General features: G+C 59.6%; 1 protein-coding gene across 21 annotated transcripts in view; it reads left to right on the forward strand.

Annotated features, from left to right (window-relative positions):
• The window catches only part of FOXO6 (forkhead box O6), a 47002-nt gene extending 40732 nt beyond the window's left edge, over positions 1-6270 (forward strand). The window contains exons 2-4 of one of the 21 annotated variants that reach the window (XR_011683512.1): positions 998-5287; positions 5340-5369; positions 5430-6270. Coding sequence is in view for 1 of the 21 variants with exons in the window: in XM_071453071.1 (XP_071309172.1) it covers positions 998-2416 (1419 nt within the window). In the remaining 20 variants the exon portion in view is untranslated. Of the gene's footprint in view, positions 1-997 lie in introns of all 21 variants that reach the window. The other 20 variants (XR_011683514.1, XR_011683515.1, XR_011683513.1 and 17 more) reach the window with 20 other exon arrangements.
• Positions 6271-9969: the final 3699 nt, after the last annotated feature.

Below are 9969 nucleotides of genomic sequence, written 5' to 3' on the forward strand. Positions count from 1 at the left end.
CCCAAGATCCCATCCAGCCCTGCCCTCTGCCACTGGCAGCCATTCCCTGCCTCCTGTCCCTCCATCCTTGGCCCCAGTCCCTCTGCAGCTCTCCTGGAGCCCCTTCAGGCCCTGCAAGGGCTCTGAGCTCTGCCTGGAGCCTTCTCCTCGCCAGGGGAGCACCCCCAGCTCTCCCAGCCTGGCTCCAGAGGGGCTCCAGCCCTGCAGCAGCTCCGTGGGCTCCTCTGGAGCAGCTTTGACAGCTCCATGTCCTTGCTATGCTGGGGATTGCAGGGCTGGAGGCAGCTCTGCAGATGGGGTCTCACAAGAGCCAAGGGGAGGAATCCCCTCCTTGCCCTGCTGGCCTGACAAGCATTTGGGGACAAGGTCCCACATGGTGCCAACAGGTTGTTTAGGGCTGTGGTGGTGCTGATGTGCCCTGCACAGGGCATGTGTTGGTGCTGAGGGTGGAGGGGAGCACATCCCCAGTGGTGCCAGGCAGGGGAAGGGGCTTGGAGTCCCCTCCAAAGGGATCCCCTCTCCTGTGGGGCTGGTGGGGAGCAGGCTGGGATCTCCACGGAGGTGCTGGCTGTGCTGGCAGCATCCTGTGGGATGTGCTGGCTATGTGCTGGCCTTGGGCTGGGAGGGAGGGATGGAGAAGCCCTGGGCCTGTGCATGGTCCTGACCCCATCACTGCATTTGCTGCCTTTTCACCCCTCTGCAGGCTCCTGTCAGGGAAGGAAGGTCCCCTGGGAGCTGCCCTGGTTGCTGTGGGTCCCTGGGACCTGCCATGGCAGGAATTGTGCCCCAGCCAGAGCTGGGAGGTGCAGCAAGGGGCTGTGACCCGTGGGATGTGGGAGGGACCTGCCAGCCCAGCTCTCCCAGCCCCAAACCCTCAGCCCAGGTATCCCACGGTGCCTCGCAGTGCCCCATGTTCCCCCCAGCCCCGTGGGCCTCCCTTTCCTTCGGGGGTGCCCTCCCTGCTGCTGACCCTGCCCTGTCCTTGCTGTCCCTGCAGAACTCCATCCGGCACAACCTGTCCCTGCACACGCGCTTCATCCGCGTGCAGAACGAGGGCACGGGCAAGAGCTCCTGGTGGATGCTGAACCCCGAGGGCGGCAAGACGGGCAAGACGCCGCGGCGGCGCGCCGTGTCCATGGACAACAACAGCAAATTCCTGCGCATCAAGGGCAAGGCCAGCAAGAAGAAGCAGCTGCAGGTGACGCAGGAGCGCGGCGAGGACAGCCCGTCCTCCCAGCAGCCCAAGTGGTCGGAGAGCCCCGCGTCCCACGCCAGCGATGAGTACGACGCCTGGGCGGACTTCAGGACGCGGGCCAGCTCCACGGCCAGCACGCTGAGCGGGCGCCTCTCGCCCATCATGGCCAACCACGAGCCGGACGAGCTGGAGGAGGATGATGGCACCCCCTCGTCGCCGCTGATGTACCCCAGCCCTTCCAGCACCATGTCTCCTTCCCTCAGCGCCCGCTGCTCCGTGGAGCTGCCCCGGCTGACCGACCTGACCGGCACCATCAGCCTGAACGAGAGCCTGGGGGAGAGCATGCTGGAGGACCTGCAGGATGGCTACAGCATGAGCCCCTCGCAGCAGCTCCCCCCGGCCGCCCTGCGGCAGAGGAGCTCCAGCTTCACCTTCAACTCCAAGTGCTCCAGCATGGGGGCCGGCTCCAACACCTACTGCGGGACCATCTACAGCCAGCCGGCCATGGGCCTCATGCGCCGCCTGCCCATGCAGACCATCCAGGAGAACAAGCAGGCCACCTTCTCACCCGCCAGCTCCTACAGGAACGCCTCGCTGCAGGACCTGCTCTCCTCCATCTCCTACGCGCACAAGGAGAGCATGGTCCCGGGGGAGCTGCCCCCCCTGCCGCAGGCCAGCCCCATGGTGCCGGCCCGTGGCCACAGACACAACCCGCTGCTGTGTGGGGCTGGAGAGCAGGCCCTGTCCTCCTACCCGCCCCACCCGGGCTCTCTGATGAAGAGCAACGCCCTGTACCACCCGTCACCAGCCGGCCACCACCCTGCGGTCAGCACCAGTGCCTTAGCCAATCCTGTCAGCCTTATGAGCCTGCCCAGTGAGTCGTGCAGCATGACGGCCGTGCCGCACCACCACGGGCACCTGCATCCCTACGCCAATAGCCAAGGGGCACACATGAGCCTGCTGGATTCGCTGCAGGGCCCCTACCCGGGGGCCGTCCACCCCCCCGTGTTGGGCCAAGACAGGTTCCCAGCAGACCTGGACCTGGACATGTTCAACGGGAGCCTGGAGTGCGACGTGGAGTCCATCATCCTCAATGACTTTATGGACAGTGATGAGATGGATTTCAACTTCGACTCGGCGCTCCCGCCGCAGAACGGGCTCAACGTGCCCGCGCTGCCCGGGGGGCCACAGCCCACGAACCAGAGCTGGGTGCCCGGGTGACCCCTGCCCCTGCTTGGGCTTGCCACCGGGGAGCCACCAGGGGAACATTGAGACTAACTGTTTTTTTTTCCTTTCTCTTCTGCCTTTGTTTGTTAAGATAGGCGAGAGCCATCGGTCTGAGCTTAAGGTCGAACACGAAACACAAACCGGAGGGTCCAATGTTGAGATGGGGGAGGACGCCCAGCCCCAGGTGTGCCCGGTCTGCAGGTCCTGCCAGCATCCTCTGGAGGACACAGGGCAGGTGGGTGGGAGAGGCAGCCGAAGCCAGGCAGATCCAGGGCGTAGCAGGAAGGGAAAGCCTTTCTAGACAGGCCCAGTGCCCCGTGGTAATGGTGCCAGTTGGATTTGCCCTTGGGCTGGGGGACAGAGTGGTGATGGCTGGTGCTGTGGGACACCCCCAGCACGGGCATCCCCCCTGGGGAACAACTCTTCTCTGAGCCACCTTGGGAAATGAATCCTCTGGGCAGAAGTGTCAGGAGTGGGGACCCTGCCCCAGGGCAAGGGGGGGCTCGTGGCCCCTCAGTCCTGGTGGAGATGGGAGCTCTGCTGAGCCCACGCCCCCAGGCCAGCTCTGCTGGGCATCCTGGTGGCTCCAGGCAGGGTTCCTTGCCAAGCAGTGGGCAGGGGGTGGTGATGGTGTGCAGCCAGCAGCCCTGGAGCAGCATCTGGCAGCCCTGGGGGTGCAGGAGAAGCTGCAGCCCCTGCCTGGAGCAGGCTGGGCACGCTCCTGGGGGGTCCTGCTGGCAGTGAGGGACCCCTGGGCTGGAGGCTCAGGGGCAGCTCGCAGGGGCGGGGAGGGGGAAGTATTTATTTGATTTCATGCACTCTTTTGCCATTGAGTTTTTGCATTGGAAGGAAGAAAGGGTCGAGCTTAGGGAGAGGAGAGAGAGAGGCCATGGGCGATGTGTCCCATCACATGGCTCATCTTGGCTTGGCCATGGGGTGTTGGAAGTTGGGGTAAAGCTGGGGGCTGTGATGTGGGCCACCCTCCAGGAGGGGCTCTGTGTGTGTGAGGAGGGAGGGATGTGGTGGCCCAGGCCTCTGGACGCAGCGTGGGGTCCATCCTGCTCCAAGCTTGGGTGACCCACATTGCTCAGGGAGGTGCCACGGGGGCCCCAGCCCGGGCTGTGGGGTTCCGGGGGGGTCAGTGCCACCATGGCTGTCCCAGTGTCTCACTGCCCACCCCTGGGGTGCCAGGAGCTGTCAGCAAGAGGGGTGCACCCACCTGCCAGGGGCTGGGGCTCCGTGGGAGTGAGGACCACGATTCACAGGTGGTCCTGCTGTGTGTCAGGACCCCAAAGTGACCCCACTCTGTGGGGCAGGAGAGGGCCAGGGATGTCCCAGCCATTCCACACAGCTGCCAGGAGCAGCAGGGTTTGGAGGGGGTCAGGCTGGTGGCCAGCAGGAGCACCTGGTCTGGAGAGGATGGAGGGGCTGGGAGGAGGAGCTGGGAGCTGCTGCTGTGTCCTGGGGGGTCTCTGCTCAGCCTTTCTTCCTCCTGGGCACCACAGGCTCTGTGTGACCCCCAGCCCCTGGCTTGCAGTGGGGTCAGAGCACAGAACCAGCACATTTTCCCAGCCCAGCTTCCTCTGCCATGGAGCTGGGTCCCAGCCACAGGTCAGGGCAGGGGGACCCATGGGTGGCACCTCCTGCTCCTCTCCTGACCCACATGGCTGTGACAGAGGAGCCCTGTGTGCCACTGCTCACCTTCACCCAGGGCACACGGCAGGCACGGTCTCTAAAGACATCCTTACAAGTTAATTAATTATGTTTACATTATTTGATCATGTACAGAATTTAATATATTCTATTATATATAATCTTTCTTGAATGCTTTTTTAAAAAGGATTATTCTTTGGTCAGGATCATTACCGCATTCCTTTTGTACACCACCTCTCCTTGCAGGCATCTTTCAAATCCTTGGAAACCGATTGCAAATGGCTCTTTAACCCCTGAACCCCCAGTTCAGCACGTGGTGTGAGGGACCCAGAGAGGAGGAGAGGGCAGCTCTGGCTGCCCTGGAGCAAATGGGGGCCTCAGGAATGGGAGACAGGGAAGGAGTCCTGGCTCCTCCAGGCATTTCACCTCCAGGAATGGGAGACAGGGAAGGAGTCCTGGCTCCTCCAGGCATTTCACCTCCAGGAATGGGAGACAGGGAAGGATTCCTGGCTCCTCCAGGCATCTCACCTCCAGGAATGGGAGACAGGGAAGGATTCCTGGCTCCTCCAGGCATCTCACCTCCAGGAATGGGAGACAGGGATGGGGTCCTGGCTCCTCCAGGCATTTCACCTCCAGGAATGGGAGACAGGGAAGGATTCCTGGCTCCTCCAGGCATTTCACCTCCAGGAATGGGAGACAGGGAAGGAGTCCTGGCTCCTCCAGGCATCTGCCCTCCAGGCACAGATCCAGCAGCACACCAGCATGCCGGGCAGCAGTCGGGCAGTTGGAGATGGGATTCTCCCACGCTGGGGTCCCCAAGCCCCCTTCAGTGTCACAGACACTGGCTGGCCATCAATGTGATGGGGGAACTACTCCAGAGCAGGAGGGAAGTGTCCCCTTGTTCCCAACAGCAGGAGGGGAGTGTCCCCAGCAGTGGAGGAAAGTGTCCCCTGTCCCCAGCACAGGAGGGAGGTGTCCCCTTAGTGCAATACAACATCCCCTTGTCCCCAACAGCAGGAGGGGAGTGTCCCCAGCACAGGAGAGAAGTGTCCCTGTGTCCCCAACAGCAGGAGGGAAGTGTCCCCGTGTCCCCAGCACAGGAGGGAAATGTCCCCTTAGTGCAATATAACATCCCCTTGTCCCCAGCAGCAGGAGGGAGGTGTCCCCACGTCCCCAGCAGCAGGAGGGGAGTGTCCCCAGCACAGGAAAGAAGTGTCCCCAGCACAGGAGAGCAGTGTCTCTGTGTCCCCAGCACAGAAGGGAGGTGTCCCTGTGTCCCCAGCACAGAAGGGAGGTGTTCCCATGTCCCCAACAGCAGGAGGGCAGTGCCCCATGTCCCCAGCACAGAAGGGAGGTGTCCCCCTGTCCCCAGCACAGGAGGGCAGTGTCCCCCTGTCCCCAGCCCTAGAGGGAGGTGTCCCCGTGCCCGCCGTGCCGCCCCGTGCCCCTGCCCCGCTGCGTGGGCACGGCCCCTGGCCAAGCTGTGTCGTGGTTCGTGACCGTGGGGTTGTCGTGTGTGCGGTGCAGTGGTGTTGGTAACGTCAGTTCAGTCGTGTGTTCAGTGCCCTGCGGGGCGAGGGGCGGCCACGGGGGCGGCCACGGGGGACAGGGAGGCTGCAGGGCTGGGGACAGGGTGGCCGCAGGGCTGGGTGGCACTGCTGGCCCGGCCAGGGACCGGAGCACCAGGGCAGGTGGGCTGTGGTGTCCGGGTGGGTGGTGCTGAGGGACTGGGGGTGCTGGGGGTGGCTGGCGTGGCTGTGCCCCCCCTGTGACTGTCACTGTGGGGAAGGGGACACCCAGCCGGGCTTTGTGGCACTGCCTGAGGCTCTGGGTTCCCTCAGCGAGGCCACCCCACATCCCACCTCAGTGAGCTCCATCCTCCCCTCTCCATCAGCCATTCCCCCTCTGGGACCAGGAGCTCCCTCCCTGCTCCCACCCTGCCCTGCCTGGAGCCAGTGTGGGGGGACACCCAGGACCCCCCAGTTTGCTTCCCCTGGCGGTTTTGGGTCCGTTTCCCTCGTATTTATAACTGTACAGACTGGGGGGAGGGTCTCATCTCTCACACACATTTATTGTAGGCAATGGTAACTTTCTTGGTTGTGCTATTAGAGTTTGTGTATGTGGCAATGTAAAGAACTGTGTATAGTGCATTGTACAGCATATTTTCATGAATAAAATTGTTTTAAATATTACAAGGTGGGGCTGCTGCTGCTGTCAGTGCTTGTGTGTCTGGGATGAGAGGGGGAATGGTGCCCCTGGGGAAGCTGGGGAACATGGGAGAGTGACCAAGGAGGAGATGGGATTTTGGTGAAACTGAGCTTGCACCCAGAGCATGGGGGTGGTTGGGCTGTGAAGGTCATAGAACCACAGAATCATCAGAGAAAAGGAGACTCAGGGGTGCCCTCATCGCTCTCTGCAGCTCCTGAAAGGTGCCTGTGCTCAGCTGGGGCTGGGCTCTTTCTCCAGGCACTGACAGAACCAGAGCACACAGCCTCGAGCTGCCCCAAGGGAAATACAGGGTGGATAGCAGGAAAAGGATTTTACAGAAAGGTGATAAAGTTCTGGAATGTTCTGCCCGGGGAGGTGGTGGAGTCCCCATCCCTGGGGGTGTTTAACAAAGCCTGGATGTGGCACTGGGTGCCAGGGTTGAGTTGAGGGGTTGGGGCTGGGTTGGACTCGATGAGCTTGAAGGTCTCTTCCAAACTGGTCATTCTGTGAATTCTGGGCAGCCATTCCAGAACTTTATCACCTTTCTGTAAAAAACTTCTTCCCAATATCCAGCCTGTATTTCCCTTGGTGCAGCTCGAGGCTGTGTGCTCTGGTTCTGTCAGTTCCTGGAGACAGAGCCCAGCCCCAGCTGAGCACAGGCACCTTTCAGGAGCTGCAGAGAGCGATAAGGGCACCCCTGAGTCTCCTTTTCTCCAGGCTGAGCACCCCCAGCTCCCTCAGGGGTTCCTCACTCACAGGGTTTGTGTTCCCAACCCCTTTCCAGCCTCGTTGCCTCCTCTGGATGCCCTTGAGCATCTCAACAACCTTCCCAAACAGAGGGGCCAGAGCTGGACACAGCTCTCCAGGATGATCTCCTGGCTCTCCTGGCTCTCCTCCCTGCACTGCAGCCCCCCCGTGCTGGGCACCCCCAGGCATCCCTAGCACAGCCCCATTCCTGCATCCATGGCTGTCCCCATGCAGAGGCTCAGCAGTGCTGACAGCCTGTGCCTGCTCTGCACGCTCTGACCTTCTCCCAGAGCCATCTCTGAATGCCACCACGTCACCAGCAGCCCACAGCCCCCATGGGAGCCCAGCTGGCAGCCTGCTGTGAGGGTGGGATCTGATTTGTGCCAGAGGTTGGGCAGGAGAGGTCAGAGGCTGGGCTGGGCTGAGCTGTTGGGGAGGATGAACCAGGAAAGCCTTATAAATGTGATTGCCTGGCAAAAGATTTTGAGAATATGGAAACTCTAAGGGAGATTGAAATGAAAGCAAGCTCTGAGACCCCTCAGTTCCTGAACAACTGGCAAACAATGGCATGGCCAGCTGAAGGTGATCCCCTTTTGATCAAACAATCCCCTCTGCTTGCAGACAGGCCCAAGGCTCAGAGCAGACCCTGCCAGCTTGGCAGAAGGGGCCCAAAGAGGAGTTTTTAGGGTTTAAAATGTACCACAGTGTGGTAATGGAATGATTCTTGTAGGCTGTATGGAAATGCTGTAGGATTTGTATCTCTCCTGCCCCGTGCCAGCTCCGCTCTGCCTGCACAGCAGGAACATCCCTGAGGGACAGGGGACACATCTGGAGATTTGTCTTCATTGCCAGCTGGGGCTGTGCCACTGACCCTTCACACCCCATCTCACAGGGACACAGCTGGCTCATCCCAGGGGCTGTGGGCTTGTCCTGAGAGCATCACACAGGATTCCCAGAATTCCCAGAATTCCCAGAATTCCCAGAATTCCCAGAATCACTGGTTTGGAAGAGACCTTCAAGCTCATCGAGTCCAACCCAGCCCCAACCCCTCAACTCAACCCTGGCACCCAGTGCCACATCCAGGCTTTGTTAAACACCCCCAGGGATGGGGACTCCACCACCTCCCCGGGCAGAACATTCCAGAACTTTATCACTCTTTTCCTGCTATCCAACCTGTATTTTCCTTGGTGCAGCTCGAGGCTGTGTGCTCTGGTTCTGCCAGTGCTGCCTGACACATTTCTCTGTTCTGGGAGATAACACTTGAGAGGTTTAACTGCAGAGTGTGCAGATTTCTGCCCCTTTGGAGACAGCAGTCCCTGTGTGGCCACCAATGCCCTCTGTGCTGCACCAGCTCCCTCTGCACATCCCCTCGGTTCCATTGGCTCTGGGATGAGCCAGAGGGATGCAGCCCACAGGCACTGAGTTATCCCCCAGCTGCAGCCAGGCCCTGAGGGGATGATGCCTTGGGAAGGCTGACCCAGAACAGAGCCCAGACTGAGCTAAAGAATAAAGCAGGGATTTATTCAAAGGATCTCCTCAATGGATGCACCTTGGGCAGCACCAGAGCCCAGCCAGGGCTGCACCCAAGATGAACCAAAATGGCCCCAAAATGCACGGCCGGGCACGGGGTCTCTCCCTTGGATCAGTTCTGCTCCATTTGCACCTTGCAGTTCATTGTCCCATTCCAGCTTTAGCCCCTGCAGTCCCACCCTGCTTGTTTTTCTCTCTCCAGCCCACGGGGTTTGTGCTCTGGGGCTGAGATTTGGATCATTTGTCCTTGGTGCCCAGCTGGAGCAGGAATTGTTTTGTCTCCCTGCTCTGTGCACAGAGCTCAGCATCCCCTCATATGAATCCCAGACCCACACACTAAAGCAGAAGAGAACCTGAAAAATAGAAAAACTAAACCTGAGGCATCAGTGCCAGCCAAGATCTCTGGGGTCTGAGGGGGTTGGTTTGACCCTGGGGATGGGTGTGACCCCACTCAGGTCCCTAAATCCTGAGGGTGGCAGGACACAGGGCAGAGCTGGGGCTGTGCTGTTCATGGAATGTTGAACTGGAGTTTGGAGCTTCACTGTGGGAGCAGGACACAGGGAAGGGTTGGGGCTGTGCTCACCATCCCAGATGGGTGATCTGAACCCAGACCCACACACTAAAGCAGCACAGAACCTGAAAAATATAAAAAACTAAAACCTGAGGCATCAGGGGCAGAAGCTAGAGCAGGAATTGTTTTGTCAGCTGGAGCAGGAATTGTTTTGTCTCCCTATCTGTGCACAGAGCTCTCCATCCCCTAATATGAAGCCCAGACCCACACACTAAAGCAGAATCTGAAAAATATAAAACCTAAAACCTGAGGCATCAGGGGCAGGAGCCAAGGCAGGGTGCAGCATCCCCCTCCCAATTACCCCATGGGCAGATGTCCCCACAGCTGCCCCTGGAGCATGAGGAAGGGGACAGGGACAGAAGGGTGCAGACAAATCAGGAGGAAAGCCTTCAGGAGCACGTGTCTGTCGTAAGATAGTCCCTTGCAGAAATCTTGGAAACCTTAGAAAGAGTTTTTGCTCAATGTTATTAATTAAGGCAAAAGAATCCCCATATGGAAAGAGAAACAGTCAAGTTATATTTTTGCTAAATACTTGGCACCATATGGTAACATACAGAGAATTGGCCACATAGGCAGCCTGCAATATATGTTACCATATGTTCATATGTACTTTATAATTTCTTTGTTTTTGAAAAAGGGCATTGTCTTATGGGGCAAAAATGAGCAGCCCACCCCAGGGAGGAGGAGAAACAGCACAAGCTGCTCGTGCTGAACGAAGCCCAAGGAAGCAACCCAGCCACCTGGCCTGGAGGAGGCAGAACCAGGGCAGGCAGAGCTGCTGGAGGATGCTCCTCATCCTCCCTGGCACCCCTGGGCATGGGCTGCAGGGCTGACACAG

This window comes from Agelaius tricolor, unplaced genomic scaffold (assembly GCF_023055355.1).
Source record: "Agelaius tricolor isolate 1412-34295 unplaced genomic scaffold, bAgeTri1.0.p SCAF_36, whole genome shotgun sequence".
NCBI lineage: Eukaryota > Metazoa > Chordata > Aves > Passeriformes > Icteridae > Agelaius > Agelaius tricolor.